General features: G+C 38.7%; 1 protein-coding gene across 1 annotated transcript; it reads right to left on the reverse strand.

The window, feature by feature from the left end:
* LOC132117241 (suppressor of tumorigenicity 14 protein homolog) lies at positions 1-7,663 on the reverse strand. The gene is made up of 19 exons (XM_059526403.1): positions 7,307-7,663; positions 6,306-6,465; positions 6,071-6,201; positions 5,906-5,976; positions 5,627-5,811; positions 5,441-5,476; positions 5,124-5,358; positions 4,863-5,005; positions 4,511-4,608; positions 4,301-4,407; positions 3,673-3,806; positions 3,469-3,573; positions 3,264-3,371; positions 3,058-3,174; positions 2,708-2,830; positions 2,445-2,628; positions 2,099-2,370; positions 1,140-1,276; positions 1-1,043 (listed from the first exon to the last, which is right to left on the reverse strand). The coding sequence occupies exons 1-19, from the start codon at positions 7,337-7,339 to the stop codon at positions 882-884; spliced, it is 2,541 nt and encodes an 846-aa protein (XP_059382386.1). The 5' UTR covers positions 7,340-7,663; the 3' UTR covers positions 1-881.
* Between the last annotated feature and the right edge of the window lie 10,914 nt (positions 7,664-18,577).

The raw sequence follows: 18,577 nt of genomic DNA on the forward strand, positions 1-18,577 counted from the left end.
AAAGCAGGTTGGAATTTCCCTTTTAATGTTCAACAAAGAATCCACTGAAGCATCAAGGCACATTATGGGAATGCCAATCCTCCAAGGAGGGCATTAACAAAAATAAAAAAAATAATATTATAACAAATTATCACAGATACACATAACACTAAAATAAAGAACACTGTGTAAACAAAACTGGAAAAAAAAAAAAAATTCTAAACAATTACCAATTGTTTCAACGACATTTTCATATTTCAGGTTTCAAAATTACAAAATATAATTACTCTGTTACTAACATACAAAGCTTACAGAAATTCTATATTTTTATCAGCATATACTTAAAATTAAAATTACTTTCAAGCAGGACATCAATTGTCCAGAATAAATGAAACTCTAAAATTGTTTCCTATTACTTAGTCATAAAATACATTTGTGCACAGATCTGATCATGAAGTCTGTTTGGTATGAAAGGTGATTAAACTATGAAGTAATAAAAATAAAACGCAATTAACACATTATGCCAACAATTACATAAAAACATCCCTGAGAACCACTCAAATTGTAATGACTTAATAAGCAAGGCAGCACGGATACTTTTCTTCCACAGCAAGAGCAACACTTGAGCTCAAAAACAGAATATTCAACATAGATGAAACTCTTTTAAGAGTGTAAATACATAGAGAAACATATAACGAATAGATAAAGAAACTATGTAAGCTAATTTTTATATTCTTGGAAAACAGAATTCAAAGAACTTTTTTATGGACATTTGTCCTGATTTTAGCAATCTTTATGGCTTCTGAAATAAAACTCAGTGAACATGAATGCCTTAATTATTTTCAATAACTCTTACTACAGGTAGATACTGTTTGCTTTAGTCCATTTCTTGTCACCATTTCTTATACCTCTGTCATCTGCCTGATCCAGCTGCGGTATTCTGTGACACGTGTGTAAATGCCGGGCCTGTTCCTGCGGCCGCAGCCATCTCCCCAACTCACCACGCCAGCAAGAAACATGCGCCCATTGCTCTCAGTGGAAGTCATTGGACCACCTGAGTCACCCTGGCAGAGGAATGAGGAATATATGTGTGTTACTGAGAAATGTAAGGCTATAACATGTATCTGAATGTGAAGAAACCAGAAGATCTTTCATTTCACCTGACAAGCGTCTACACCTCCGCTCAATACACCTGCACAGATCATGCGTGGTGTTATCCCATCATCCATCAGCCTGCTGCACACAGTGCTGTTAATAATGCGCACCTCGGCCTTCTGCAACACTGATGCAACAGCGTCTAAAGCAAGGAGAAGACATTTTATTAGCTTACTAACAATTTTAGGTTTCCGAGATATTCACTGCAAACCTAATGTTTTAAGTACTGTCTCTCATTATCTGGTTTGGACAAACTCAAATTATTGTAACCATTCTAAGATCTGCCTTGGGAAAGCTAACGTGTCTCCGAAAACACTCATTGCCTTCTCATGCAGCTCAACCAGGTCTCATCCCAGTCGTCGGTATTTGTGATTTCACAAATCCTGGAAAATATGTGTCGTAGTCCAAACGAGTCATTTGTTGTAGTTTTTGAAAAGTAATTTCTGTTAAATAAAATATCTCCTTTTAAAATGGACTTTGAGCTTTGTAACTTGGCAGATCATTTTTATGCTCAAACAGCAACATTACAGACTAACTAAAGTTGAAAAAGTGTAAAAGCATAATATGACCCCTTTAATAGATTTATGGCTAAAGATTGTCTACGTCTTCTTCTAAAGTCGTTTATAATGTTACAAAAGATTTCTATTTTAAATAAATGCTTTACTTTTGAACTTTCTATTAATCAATGAATCCTATAAAAATGCATCACGGTTTCAACAAAAACATTAAGCAAAACATTACACTGTTAAACTATTAGAATGATTTCTGAAGGATCATGTGACACTGAAGACTGAAGTAATGACTGCTGAAAACTCAGCTTTAATCACAGGAATAAGTCATTTAAAAATATATTCAAATAGAAAAGTGTTATTTTAAACTGTTTTTGGTGTATTTTTGAACAAATAAATAAAAACATTAACATTTAAAACTTTCGAATGGTAGCATAGGTTGTTACATGACTTACCAACTTCCTCTCTCTGTTTGCCCCAGCCAGTGATCCAGACGGATTTGCCTGCTGGGAAGTCATGTGTGGCTTCAGGTAAGCAGATGGGCCAGATGCTCTGGCTGAATGTTACAGGGCTGTCCAACTCCATCAGCGCGATGTCATTGTCGTAGCTCAAGTCATCATAGTGAGGGTGAGAAATGATGCGCTTCACGTGTTTTAGGGTGGACTTACTAGTCTCACCCTGGTTAAGTAGACCCAGATAGACTTCCCACTGGTCAGGCTGGGAATATCTAGCAAAAGACCAAACACTCAGTCAGGATCAGAGCAGGAGGGGAGGAGAGGGCCAAAGAACATAAGAACTCACTTCAACTTTTCACTGTCCTGCACGCAGTGAGCAGCAGTGACCAGCCAGCGGTTACTGATAACAGACGCCCCGCACACATGACCTTGTGTTTTCATGTGGAGGCTGACCTGCCAGGGCCATTCTCCCTCATTCGAGTCCTTTCCACCGACAATACGACTGGACTTGTAGGGCTTCGTCCCACATTCTACAGTAAACATGAAACACAGTTTAAAAACATCACTGAAAGACATATATGAGGAAAGACAGAGAAATTCTGGACTTACTACATTCAGCTTCATCCGAACCATCCACACAGTCAGTCTCTCCATCACACATCGGGTTCTGCTTGCTAATACACTGGTTATTCTTGCACTTATAGGTGAGATCAGAGCACTGAACAGCTATGGCTGGATATAAAAGAAGCAATTGAGTCACTTAATATAGTTAGTGCTTATGTTGGCAGCAGGGATATTTATCAAGTATCAATTTAAATTTGAGTTCTGGTAAGTGACTACAGTAACTGAAAGTATATATAAACAATAGAGGTATACATGAATAATAATTATATAATTTACTATATAAACTTTTGAGGTCAAAAAACAGTCAGCGGTATTTCCTGACTGAAAGTTCTCACATTTCTCACACCGAGATTCATCTGAGCCATCGCCACAGTCGTTGTAGCCATTACACTGCTTGTGTGCTGGGATGCATCGGTTGTTACGACATCTAAATTCTTGAGCTTTGCAGTTCCCTACAGAGAAAATTTAACAAACAACTTGAAATCGTTTCTACCAGTTTTGCACCATTGTTCATGATTTTGAGTGCTGGTTTCATCCTTACCACAGTTTTCCTCATCAGTGTTATCTCCACAATCATTCACCCCATCACACCGCCAGAAACTGGGCTTGCAGAAGCCGTTCTTGCATTTTATTTGAGTCTCGTTACATGCTGCATGCATAGGTAAAGAAAGTAATGCAACACCAAATGACACTCAAGAAAACAACTGTTACAAAGGTTAAGCACAAGTAATATGGTATTAACTTACAGCAGCCCCTCTCATCGCTCATATCTCCACAGTCATTGTAGCCATCACATTGCAGGTCAGGAGACACACACAGATCATTGTCACACTGGAATCTCCCAGGGCAGGCTGTGGAAAAGCGATTTTAGATATGTTTGACGTCATGGTGCTGTGGCTTTGAACACTGCGTTTTAATATAAGCAGGAAAAATAATATGATTCTACTCACGATTAGTGGGTTCAAAGGCCTCAAACTCTGCAGAAAAGCCCTCGCTCACGTAAGACAGGTCAGAATGAAATCTGACTGTTGTTTGGTTTGATTTGATTGTGTACACAGTTTTGGGTGGCTTCTCACCACATATCCTAAATCAATTTATAAAAGAACAAATGACAGTTATAAATCTATTCAAAGCCTATTCAAAAGTTTGGGCTCAGTAAGATTTTTTTCTTATACTCTCCACGGCTGCATTTGATACAGTAAAAACTTTATTATTGTGAAATATCACTGAATTTAAATATATATTGTAATACACAATTTATTCCTGAATTTTCAGCAGTCATTACTGCAGACTTTACATAATCCTTCAGAAATCAGTAATATTTTTTATTATTATTTATGTGAAAAACAGTTGTGCACTTTTTTTTAAGATTCTTTGATGAATAGAAAATTCAAAAGCACATCTTTTCTTTGAAATAGAAAACATTCTATCTAACTTCATGTTTTTACTGTCACTTTGATTAATTTAAGGCTCTTCAATAGTGGGGTAAAAAAAATGAATATTTCTTTATTTTTCCTAGTTTGTAACATCTACTCAAGTATAAGTATGATGATTAATCTTTTGAAACTTTTATCTGACCTGTAGTTTATCTCCAAGTAGTCTGTTGGACAGCTGATGGGGTTTTGTTCAGGGCTATGTATAGACAACTTGTCAAACCTTACCTTGATATGCTTTCCTGATGGAACCTGTCAGACAGAACATCTAAGAACTTACAATATTGAATGTTAGGAACAGATCAATGATGAAGATAATATTAAATGACACTGATGGTAAATCATTTTACTCTACCTCAATGTTCCAGACACAGTCAGTATGAGGTGGGTAATGGGACGGATAGCCAGGTGATGTGAAGGTACCACGGAGCCCCGTCAGTCTCCCTCCACAGTCTAAAGAATGTAACAGGACATTATTAAAAGAAATATAGGACTATGACTGCTTGATTTAACACACAGGAAGAGCAGGATCCAGAATTAATGCTCACTAAAGAAACATTTAAAAAAAAATACTATTTCTATGTCTTTTTTATTTTTTATAAATACAGTTTTGTGGCAAGTAAGAAATATCTGTGTATTACTGGTAAAGTCTATCAAAAAGTGAACTTTGGACTCTAATGAGTTTATTATATCTCAGTACACTCTACCTTGAATTTTGGCTGGAATCTGAGAATAATATGCCCTGAAACCTGGGAAGTTTTTCTCCTCGTTTGTGACTAGTGTAACCAGCATGACATTCCCAGAGGAGAGGAAAATTAGCTTTTCATCAGGTAAGCGATATCCACATTTCCTGCATGAACACATTTGTTAGATTCCACATATCGACAAAGACAATGAAAACACATGTGTCACGTGATACAGCTCACACATGTCACGAAGAGAATGACAGAGAGTGTATAAACACTTACTCCGCTATGACTTGCTTCTCAGATGGTGCTAATGAGTCATACACTTTGATGAAGTCATTACGACAATCCTTCTCCAGGTCTAGGACGTCAAACTCCAGTCTGATCCTGTGCTCTGGGTCAGCCCGAATCTGCCACTCGGTGTAAAGGTTGGGAAGGTAGGCGGAATCGGGGAAACCTGGAGACCGGATAATGTCTGTCTGGTTCCCATGTGCATGATGAGACCTCTTATTGGACCCTGAAAGACAGAAAAAGTTGAATATGAGCCTACGATATAAACACGTACAAACAGCTAAATGTAAAGAATTTTGTTAACTCACATTTGAGGTTTCTGCCAGCTAACCGAGCATCTACAGCTGTAATGCACACCAAAACATATCTGAATTTTAACTGTTAACCATCAAGACTGAACAGTGCTAGACTAAAAGGAATTTTCTGGTTAGATTACAAGAGGTGACAGACTGAAACTATGCAAGTAATGTAAAACACTCTTCCAGTAGATTTACCTCCTGCTGTCATGACGTCAATGGTAAGGCTATTATCATTCCTGCGACCAAACCCCCTCCTGCTTTTTCTTAAATTTTCCCCCCAATCCAGGGATGCCATGGCCTCGTCCACAGCAGATACTTGGGACTCCCGCACATTAAATTCAGACAGGTAATAAGCGATGATACCATTATTACTGCCCTCACTAAAGGGAAAAAATGACAATGGAGCTTACAACACAAATAAACATCAATGAGATTCATGTAAAATGAATCCTAAATTATATAAATTATTATTACCTGAAACCTTGCACATTGGATGCCACATGGTACTTTGACAGCAAGCGCACTTGACCATATATACCTTTGAGCTGAAAGACAACGTATAATGAAGCAAAGTTTAAAGTAGACATAAAGAAAATGAAAAATAACTGAAAACATTACAAAGAAACAAAAGCACCTCACCTGCTTTGAGACCCTTGTAGACAGTTCTTTATATTCAGTGGTGTTACTGTTTTCATAAGCATCTGAGAACGTCTGACTGGAGATGGTCAAATAACCACTGAACATCTTCCTCACCCTGCCATTATACCTGTCTGTAACAATGGACACGCTTGTTACAGTTTTATCATAATCATTCAAATGTACTGTTTACTGGTGATAATAGTGTGTTTGTTTGTTTAGGAGTTAAATAACTCACAATGGAAATGCCACACTAACAGTCCAGTTACTAATGCAATGATTGCCAGTGCTGTGGGTAGACCTATTGTCAGGATGGCCCTGAATGATACCCTCTTCTTCTGCAACTTTTTTGCATCTGATGCTTGAAGAAACGCCTCTGCCTGGTCCAAGCCATGGTCCTACAGAGAAATGTAAAATACAAGTAAAATACACTTGTTTTTACATGTGAGTGTTACAAATAGAATGAGTTATGCCCTGTAACAACCCAAAGGACGCACTGTACTGTACATGACTAAGAAGCAATTTTGAACCACCCATGTCAAAACCGGCTTTTCCTCTTAAGCACTCCAAACTCACTGGTATGACTATATGACAACTGTTTTCTAAATCCTGAACCAACACCTTGTTCATCAGCATCAACAACCCACCCCAATTAAGTATGCACTAGCAAAAGCGTGAATGGGTTCAAGTTCCAGATTTACATATACGAAAAACAGGTTTTTTAACTTGGCAATCTTAAAGTCATATCTTTTAATATTTTTCAAAAAGTGAAAAGATAAGCATTAAAGTGAAAATGAAACAGCAATATAACCATAATTTAAACAATATAAAACAAGCTTGTGTGTGTATGTAGCCTATATATATATATATATATATATATATATATATATATATATATATATATATATATATATATATATATATATGTGTGTGTGTATATATATGTGTATATATATGTGTGTGTGTGTGTGTGTAGGCCTATATACTATTTGAATATATGTATGTACATATATGACTGTATTATTACAAATAACTTTAAGAAAATATAACAATATATTAGCCTATACAACTAACATATATGTATATGAACTACAAATACATAATTTTGTAAATGACCAAACACACACAGCACTGTAAAGAACGTCCCAGAAGATTAATATTGGAAACTTTACCAGCTGACAACGACGCAAACGGCGGACTAAAATAAAAATAAAAAATTATATTCTGTTTAAAACATACCGGAATTTTTTTCCCAGATTGGAGTGGCTCCATGTCATACGATGTATTTGTCAAACTGGCCGCTGTCAGTCCTCTGTGTTGCCGTTCATGTGTCACGCAGGCGGCCTTTTGTCCTCACCTACAGCGAAACTCACTGACGCGCGCGCAGGTGTCTGCTGGAGAAAACGCAAGTAACTAGCCTTCTATCCTGTTTGACATTATCCTTTAGCACCGAGATGGTATAACCCTGTTGATTTGATTTAAATGTGGGTTTCGTATCTGAAAAACAAACATATTTATTGCAAATCCAAAGGTTTCACTTCCCACCCAGTTTCGAGCTGCAGGTGAGTCCGTCTCAAACATCCTGTGCAGAACTTCCTGTAGAGACGCTAACACAGTGTGACGTGACAAAAACAGGACACCTGTAAATAAATCAATAAACGAGATAGAAATTATCAAAAGTGTCTGAAATTTACTGTAAAACACGTCCACAGTGTATTATAAACATTAAAAAATCATTTTTTATTTTTTTTATAAACTGTTACTGAGGATGTTCTCTCTGACAATGTTGAAAGTAAAATAAAATAAAACATTAGGGTTGCAAATTCATCTTAAATTAAGATCCGATCTACTTAGGACCACAGGTGGTTTCCCATAATCTAAAGAAAAGTAATTGTTCTGAGACTTAGCATTCTCAGAATATATATATATATATATATATATATATATATATATATATATATATATATATATATATATATATACATACAGGTGCTGGTCATATAATTACAATATCATCAAAAAGTTTATTTCACTAATTCCATTAAAAAAGTGAAACTTGTATAGTATATTCATTCATTACACACATTTGATATATTTCAAATGTTTATTTCTTTTAATTTCGATGATAATAACGGACAACTAAGGGAAATCCCAAATTCTGTGTCTCAGAAAATTAGAATATTGTGAAAAGGTTCAATAGTGAAGACACCTGGTGCCACACTCTAATCAGCTAATTAACTCAAAACACCTGCAAAGGCCTTTAAATGGTCTCTCAGTCTAGTTTTGTAGGCTACACAATCATGGGGAAGACTGCTGACTTGACAGACGACCATTGACACCTTGCACAAGGAGGGCAAGACACAAAAGTTCATTGCAAAAGAAGCTTGCTGTTCACAGAGCTCTGTGTCCTAGCACATTAATAGAGAGGTGAAGGGAAGGAAAAGATGTGGTAGAAAAAAAATGTACAAGCAAAATGAATAACCGGACCCTGGAGAGGATTATGAAACAAAACCCATTCAAAAATCCCATATGCAAGACATTGGTTTCAGCTGTCGCATTCCTTGTGTCAAGCCAGTCAACAGACAGCGTCAGAAGTGTCTAAAGACAAAAAGGACTGGAGTGCTGCTGAGTGGTCCAAAGTTATGTTATCTGATGAAAGTAAATTTTGCATTTCCTTTGGAAATCAGGGTCCCTGAGTCTGGAGGAAGAGAGGAGAGACACACAATCCTCATTGCTTGAGGTCCAGTGTAAAGTTTCCACAGTCAGTGATGGTTTGTGGTGCTATGTCATCTGCTGGTGTTGGTCAACTGTGTTTTCTGAGGTCCAAGGTCCAAGGTCAACGCAGCCGTATAGCAGTAAGTTTTAGAGCACTTCATGCTTCCTGCTGCTGACTAACTTTATGGAGATGCAGATTTCATTTTCCAACAGGATATGGCACCTGCACACAGTGCCAAAGCTGCCAGTACCTGGTTTAAGGACCATGGTATCCCTGTTCTTAATTGGCCAGCAAACTTACCTGACCTTAACCCCATAGAAAATCTATGAGGTATTGTGAAGAGGAAGATGCGATATGCCAGACCCAACAATGCAGAAGACCTGAAGGCCACTATCAGAGCAACCTGGGCTCTCATAACACCTGAGCAGTGCCAAAAACTGATCGACTCCATGCCACGCCACATTGCTGCAGTAATTCAGGCAAAAGGAGCCTAGTATTGAGTATTGAGTGCAGTACATGCTCATACTTTTCATGTTTATACTTTTCAGTCGGCCAAGATTTCAAAAAATCCTTTCTTTGTATCGGTCTTAAGTAATATTCTAATATTCTGAGAAACTGAATTTAGGATTTTCCTTAGTTATCAGTTATAATCATCAAAATTAAAAGAAATAAACATTTGAAATATATTAGTTTATGTGTAATGAATTAATATAATATACAAGTTTCACTTTTTGAATGGAATTAATGAAATAAATAAATTTTTTGATGATATTCTAATTATATGACCAGCACCTGTACACACACACACACACACACACACACACACACACACACACACACACATTAGATTTATTTGGGTAATAGGTTCAAATGACCTTGACAAATACACTACAATCTACAACACTACAATCTGTGTTAAAATTAAGTAAACTGGAAAGAGATTGTCAACTTTTCATTCTGTCATTTTGTAGAAACAGTGTTTTAATAATCAATTCAGTTTAATATTTAATAATTTAATAATTCAATTAGTATCATTTCAGTAGATTCAAGTCAAGTCAAGTCAAGTCAAAATATATTTTAAATGTATTTATTTTACATTTAAAAGCAACAGAGTTGCGCCAAAGTGCTGTACAGTATATTTAAAAGCATAATAGGAAACATGCATCATATGAAAACAATAACAACAACACCTTTACCATAAAGGGATGGACATTGTCAGCAACAATACTCAGGTAGGGTGTGGCATTTAAACAATGCTCAGTTGTGAGTCTGTGCGAATTGTAGCCTCCGTTTCCCGTTCTTAGCTCATCTGCTTCAGGGTTTGATGTGTTGTGCATTCAGAGGTGGTATTCTGTATACTTTGGTTGTAATGAGTGGTTATTTGAGTTACTGTTGCCATTCTATCATCTCTAACCATTTTGCCAATTCTCCTCTGACCCACTCACTGAATATTTTCTCTTTTTCTGACCATTCTCTGTAAACCCTAGAGATGGTTGTGCATGAAAATCCCAGTAGATCAATAGTCTTTGAAATACTCAAGCCCATCTGGCACCAACAACCAGTCCACGTTCAAAATCACTTAAATCCCCTTTCTTCCCCATTCTGATGCTCGGTTTGAACTTCAGCAACTCAGCAAATGCACTGAGTTGCTGCTATGTGATTGGCTGATTAGCAATTTGTGTTACCAAGCAATTGAACAGGTGTACCTAATAAAGTGGCCGGTGAGTGTAAAGTCATAATCAGTCAGAATTATGTTGCAAACTGTTACATTATTTTAATTGTTAGACTTGTACTGTATACTTGAAATGTGCCAAAAGTTATAAGTTTGTATAAGTTTGAAAAGTTAAATTCCACAGTGTCATGATGATGATGATGATGATTGACAGACTAACTTTAAGTAAACATTAATGTAAAAAGACACAAGAGAGCAACAAAAAGACACCCCTAAGATCAACACTGAAACCATCTCATTAAAACGAATTAATTATTAAAATCTTTCTGTTCTTTCAGACCTGAGGAAGCCCATAACACATGTCATCATGTAGTGGAAAAACAAGGCTTCTCTTTAGAGACAGTCTTTTCACTGAGGGCTAGTGCTGTCAAGAAAAAGTACAGGTAATTCCCTTGATATGTCAGTGTTAAGTAGGCCTAAACTGTGGATGAACTTTCCTAACTAGTTAAAGCAAGGGCTTTCAATGAGGTGGCTGTTAATTATTATTATTATTATTTATTTTTTTTAAGTGAAAAAAAATATCATTTTGTTAAGATGAAGTAACAATGAAAAATACTTCTAAAGTTTTTATTAATCAGATTTAATGCTTATTTAATGCTAATTTCAACATTTACTACATTATTAAAATCAAAATTGGTAAACTGAACTGAGCTAGCATCAACTAATGAAATTTTGCTGAATATGTTCTTACCATCAGGCCATCCAATATGTAGATTTAAGAAATTTAGCATTACATCACTTGCTCACCAATGTATCCTCTGCAGTGAACGGGTGCCATCAGAATGAGAGTCCAAACAGCTGATAAATACATCACAATAATCCACAATCCTGTCCATCAATTAACATCTTATAAAGTGAAAAGCTGTGTGTTTATCAAAAAAATAACAAACAAAAATAAAAATCCATCAAGGCATTTTAACTTTAAACTGTTGCTTCTGGCAAAAATGCAAATCCCACAATCCATTAACGCTTCCTCCAGTCATCCTCTCACATCAAAATCCACCAACATATTTGTTTAGAACAGTTTGGACTGTTTTCACTTTATAAATGCTTAATCTGTGCATGTCTCTCTTTTCACTTTTTCACTGGAGAAAGCAATATTATGGATAGAGTGCTTAAAAACATCGGTAATATAGTTACATATAAGGAGTTAATTACAGTTTTTCTGCTTCAAAATACATTTATTAATGGACTGGACTTACTTGTAAATTGTTGTGATGTTATATGAGCTGTTTGGAGTCACATTCTGATGGCACCCATTCAATGCAACTGATTCATCATTTATTAATGAGCAATTTATGTAATCTGGTTAGGTGATGAAACAAACTCATCTACACTTTGGAGTACATTTTTATTTATGAGTCAATTATTATTTCTCTTTCTCTTTTATCCGCTTTATTCTAATAGTTGTTTATTAACTAATGTTGTAATAATTATTGTAACAATGGCAACAATGTATTGCTCATCGTTATGTTAGCTAATGCACTAAGTGCTACCAAAAATTAAATAAAACTGGTAGCATTTAGAGTATTTGAAAATTGTATTGGTCTATTTGTCAATAATATATTTTTTAATGTATTTTCAAGGCAAGCATCAGAGTAACCTGCTCCATCTCTCTATATATCCAGGGGTTCTAGGCCTGAAAAAGCACACCTGAGCTACATATTATGGATATAATGCACAAACCACGAGTTGTTTATTAATGTTTAATCTTTATTTGTGTGTCTTTGTTTGGCTGCACTTACAGGGAAGGCTGCTCTACATGCATAGAGGCTTATATCCCCAAGGAACTCATGTTTTCACAAATACAACACACTTGATAGACAGAATGATCATAAATTATTAATACATATCATAATGAGGAGATCAGGGAGCAGTTTAGGACAGAGTTGATTCAGCTCTGCCTAGGTTGTTTTATGTGTTTCTATCTTTTTCAACATACACTACCAGTCAAAGGTTTTTGAACAGATTTTAAGATTTTTTTATGTTTTTTAAAAGAAATCTCTTCTGCTCACAAAGTCAGGATTTTTTAAAATCCAAAATACAGCAAAATCAGTAATATTGTGAAATATTTTTACTATTTAAAGTAACTGCTTTCTATTTGGATATATTTTAAAATGGAATTTATTCATTTGACCAAAGCTACATTTTCAGCATTATTACTCCAGTTGTAACGTATGACAGACACAGGATGTAAACGCAAGGAGTATTTATTGATCGACAGCAAGAAGGTAAGAATAAAGATCACAAGCACAGGAGACACAGGCGGCGGACACAAGGCTGATGGTGGTTGACGCAGGGACTTTGGTGGACAGCTGGTGGTGGTGCTCGATCCAGTGACGATCCCTTGAATCCCGGTGAGTGAGTAATCCACGTGAAGTAGTAGTAATCCAATGTTGCGTGACGATCCAGGAACGAACGACGAAGACAGGAAGACTAGGCAGGAACAAGGACACAGGAACAGCACGGGAGCACACCGGGGAGAAAACAACGATCTGACAACATGAAACACCAGTTACTGAACTTATATATGGACAAACAATTGAAACCAGCTGGCGCTGCTGATCATCGCTGATCAGTGACCACGCCCACACACACAACAGCACGCAAGACAAAAGAGAGACAGTGAATTCATGAACCGTGACTGTACCCCCTCCCCTAAGAACGCCTCCTGGCGTTCCTTGGCGGACTTACCTGACGGTTGTAATCATCGATAAGAGAGCGATCCAGGATGTCTCTAGCGGGAACCCAACTTCTCTCCTCCGGACCGTAACCCTCCCAGTCCACCAGGTACTGAAATCCGCGTCCCATCCTTCTCGAGTCCAGAATACGATTAACCAAATAAGTAGGTTCCCCATCTACGAGACGCGGCGGGGGAGGAACCGGGACAGGCGGATTAATAGGTGCCCAAAACACGGGCTTGATTTTGGAAACATGGAAGGCGGGGTGAATTCTCCTGTACGTAGGAGGAAGTTTGAGGCGGACTGTCACCGGACTTATGATCTTGGTGACAGGAAACGGGCCAATAAATTTAGGGGCAAGTTTATTAGAGACGGAGCGGAGAGGAATGTTCTTAGTAGAAAGCCACACTTTTTGACCAACGACGTATACGGGAGGCTTTGACCGGTGGCGATCGGCTTTGGCCTTGGTGCGCGCCCCCACTTGGAGAAGAGTCTCACGGGCTCTAGTCCAAGTGTGGTGACACCTCTGGACGAAGGCGTGAGCGGAGGGGACCGCGACTTCGGATTCTGTACTGGCAAAAACTGGTGGCTGGTAACCTAAACTACCCTCAAACGGAGTAAGGCCCGTAGGTGACACTGGTAACGAGTTATGGGCGTACTCCACCATAGAAAGTTGTTGGCTCCAAGAGGAAGGATTCTTGGAAACCAAACATCACAATACTCTCTCTGATTGACAATTGCTTTGGGGGTGAAACCCTGAAGAGAGACTAACCGTTGCCCCCAATAATCAACAAAACTCTTGCCAAAATTTGGACACAAATTGGGGACCCCTGTCGGAGACCACGTCCAACGGGAGGCCATGTAACCGAAAGATGTGATCTATGACAGTAACCGCTGTCTCCTTGGCTGAAGGTAATTTGGGCAAGGCAATAAAATGAGCCGCCTTCGAGAACCGGTCCACGACCATCAAAACGACAGTCTTGCCCTGGGAGGGCGGTGACAAAATCTAGCGCGATGTGGGACCAGGGTCTCGAAGGGACTGACAGCGGTTGTAGTAACCCATTCAGGGTGTCGGTTGGACGTCTTACCAGTGGCACAAACAGAGCAAGCCAAAACAAAATCACGGATATCACGAGCCATTAACGGCCACCAGAATCGTTGCTTAACCAAAAAACTGGTACGATTGACTCCTGGATGACAGGCTATACTGGAGCAATGACCCCACTGAATGACTTCAGACCGATACTCCTCAGGCACGAATAACCGGTTTGGTGGGCAATCGGGCGGAGGCGTTACCCCTTCTAAGGCCTTCATGACCCTCGATTTGACCTCCCATCTGAGAGTGGAGACCATTAATGTCTCAGGTAAAATACACTCGGAAGTAGACGGGCGTTCGGAATGGTCAAAAATACGAGAAAAGGAATCGGGTTTGATGTTCTTGGAACCCGGGCGGTACGAAAGAGAAAAATCAAAACGACCGAAAAAAAGTGCCCACCGAGCCTGCCTAGAGTTGAGTCTTTTAGCAGTTCTAATGTATTCTAGGTTCTTGTGATCGGTCCAAACGATAAAAGGTACCCCAGAACCTTCTAACCAGTGCCGCCATTCCTCCAGTGCTAGACTGACTACTTGACTGCCAACAACTCCCGGTTACCAATGTCATAATTACGTTCGGCAGGTGATAAACGATGAGAAAAAAACGCGCAAGGGTGAACCTTATCATCTGTGGCAGAACGCTGAGAAAGAACTGCTCCTACCCCCACCTCTAACGCGTCGACCTCCACCACGAACTGCCGTGATGGATCAGGGGCAACGAGGATGGGAGCCGAAACGAAGCGGCTCTTGAGTTTGGCAAATACAGCCTCTGCTGTATAAGACCACCTGAACGTCGTTCTGGGGGAGGTCAGATCGTTATGTAACGTATGACAGACACAGGATGTAAACGCAAGGCGTATTTATTGATCGACAGCAAGAAGGTAAGAATAAAGATCACAAGCACAGGAGACACAGGCGGCGGACACAAGGCTGATGGTGGTTGACGCAGGGACTTCGGTGGACAGCTGGTGGTGGTGCTCGATCCAGTGACGATCCCTTGAATCCCGGTGAGTGAGTAATCCACATGAAGTAGTAGTAATCCAATGTTGCGTGACGATCCAGGAACGAACGACGAAGACAGGAAGACTAGGCAGGAACAAGGACACAGGAACAGCACGGGAGCACACTGGGGAGAAAACAACATGAAACACCAGTTACTGAACTTATATATGGACAAACAATTGAAACCAGCTGGCGCTGCTGATCATCGCTGATCAGTGACCACGCCCACACACACACACACACACACACACACACACACACACACAACAGCACGCAAGACAAAAGAGAGACAGTGAATTCATGAACCGTGACACCAGTCTTCAGTGTTACATGATCCTTTAGAAATAATTTTAATGTGGTGATTTGCTGTTTAAGAAACATTTTTTATTAGTATCATTATATAAAATAAAAAAATCAGGATTATTGATGGATAAAAAGATACAAATATCAGCATTTACCTGAAATAAAATCTTCTTTACCATTATACACAACATCATTCAAAAGCTTGCAGTCAGTATAATTTTTTATACTGTTATGATAAACATAATTTATCAGGATTTAGTTTAATTTACTCTAGCTTTGTGTTCAATCTGACTAATTTTAAGTGATCATTAAATTTGGGCAATATTTCTAATTAAAAATGATCCCAAATGTTGATTGTTTATTAATTTAGATATTTGATTATTCTGGAAATCCTTTACTTTCAATTGTTCATTCATCACAGACCTGATATTGGCAACAGTGAATGCACGGACACAAATTCACGATTTCTGCTCTTACTCAGAAGATGCAGGGTGATTATAAGGGTCTTTTGGCTACAGAATCCCCAAAGTAGTGTTTTGTCACTTCTCTTATATACTCAGAACAGAACAAAGAAGTCTTCAAATCAGCTGTAAAAACATTAAATATAAATAAATAAATAACATTTGGTTTATTAGGTTCTCTTGACCTAGGGTCACACCTGGCTGGAGATACACACCCCTCAGCAGCCTAACATAATTTTTCAAATGTTTACAATCTTTCATAATATAAGTGACTACAGTGAGATTGAGACCATTTTACAAATTGCACAGACATTTAGAACGATACCTAACAATGAAAGGTTGATGATTTTCAATTCTGAAGATAGTAAATGCATGATATAAGTATAGTGACTTTCTTGACAGTCAACTTTTCATGACCTATGCCATATTGCATGTTGGTGACTAGAAGTGGGTGGAACGAAGCCGCACTGCTGAGTACATACAGGAGAGTTTCATGCAATGAGCAACCTGTGTCTCCCAACGACTCTCAGCCTGTCAGCCTAAGGCAACTGCTCATCCAGTCTCACCTGCTGCCTGTCCTCCAGTACCAGTCTATGCAAGTTGACACTGTATGCCTCACAAGCACAGAGCATGCACGCAACCTTGCAGCTGGAGTTTGCCTGTACTGTGCCTTTGCAGATCATCTCATCAAGGTCTGCCCCATTCGACCCCCATGCCCTGCGGTGAGTACCATTCAATTAGGCCCTGATATTTCTACCCTGTCACTGTTACCAGTGCAACTTCTGATCACAGGTTGTTCTGTTTCAGTGTTTACCCTTGTTCCGTAGCGTTCAGAAAGGTTTTTTTCCCCATCCTTTTTGTATTTTTCTCTGTCTTTATCTCTCAGGTCCTGTGACTGGAGAAGCTCTCTGTCATTCTTCATTATGGGCATAACAAAGATTCTTAAGGAACCAATCGGAGTCTAACGAGGGGGTATAAGGAGTCAGAAGTGACGCTGGACGGGAGCAATGCTTTTGCTCGGGCATGCATTAGTTCGTTGGCTCTGCTGTCCACACGTTGAGTACATCAGTTGTGATTGTTACTGGGGGTTTGTGTTTTCCCAATTGCTCTGCTATTTTTAGTGTTGCGTTGTTGACTATTAAGTTGTGACTCTACTATGTATTCTTCAAAATAATATTATTGTGTAGGCTACATAAATATAAAAATTTAATGATGTATAGTCATTGTGTGTATTAGAATTAGGCTACCTATTTGCAATTCAGCCTAATACTACTTATAATGATGAATGAAACTGGCTAATTAATTGAACAATCGTGCCAATACACACACATATATATTAACTGACTCACCGCGCAACACTATTTGAAAGCCTGCATCCAACGCAGACGACTGAAAGATTGACTGGCCACTTAACAGGTCATTTTATTCACCTCGGGAAGCATTGGTGGATTCCTGCTTATCCTGTAGATGATTTGTTCGCGCGCTTCAACTTTGCACCAGAGCAGATCGGTTTCTTCGATTGAGAAGCGTTCAGCTTTTCCGCCAACAAATTCCGCCATGTACAACCCGAATTCCGGAAAAGTTGGGACGTTTTTTAAATTTTAATAAAATGAAAACTAAAAGACTTTCAAATCACATGAGCCAATATTTTATTCACAATAGAACATAGATAACATAGCAAATGTTTAAACTGAGAAAGTTTACAATTTTATGCACAAAATGAGCTCATTTCAATTTTGATTTCTGCTACAGGTCTCAAAATAGTTGGGACGGGGCATGTTTACCATGGTGTAGCATCTCCTTTTCTTTTCAAAACAGTTTGAAGACGTCTGGGCATTGAGGCTATGAGTTGCTGGAGTTTTGCTGTTGGAATTTGGTCCCAATCTTGCCTTATATAGATTTCCAGCTGCTGAAGAGTTCGTGGTCATCTTTGACGTATTTTTCGTTTAATGATGCGCCAAATGTTCTCTATAGGTGAAAGATCTGGACTGCAGGCAGGCCAGGTTAGCACCCTGACTCTTCTACGACGAAGCCATGCTGTTGTTATAGCTGCAGTATGTGGTTTTGCATTGTCCTGCTGAAATAAACAAGGCCTTCCCTGAAATAGACTTTGTTTGGAGGGAAGCATATGTTGCTCTAAAACCTTTATATACCTTTCAGCATTCACAGAGCCTTCCAAAACATGCAAGCTGCCCATACCGTATGCACTTATGCACCCCCATACCATCAGAGATGCTGGCTTTTGAACTGAATGCTGATAACATGCTGGAAGGTCTCCCTCCTCTTTAGCCCGGAGGACACGGCGTCCGTGATTTCCAACAAGAATGTCAAATTTGGACTCGTCTGACCATAAAACACTATTCCACTTTGAAATAGTCCATTTTAAATGAGCCTTGGCCCACAGGACACGACGGCGCTTCTGGACCATGTTCACATATGGCTTCCTTTTTGCATGATAGAGCTTTAGTTGGCATCTGTTGATGGCACGGCGGATTGTGTTTACCGACAGTGGTTTCTGAAAGT

Source organism: Carassius carassius, chromosome 36, assembly GCF_963082965.1.
Source record: "Carassius carassius chromosome 36, fCarCar2.1, whole genome shotgun sequence".
Taxonomy (NCBI): Eukaryota; Metazoa; Chordata; class Actinopteri; order Cypriniformes; family Cyprinidae; genus Carassius; species Carassius carassius.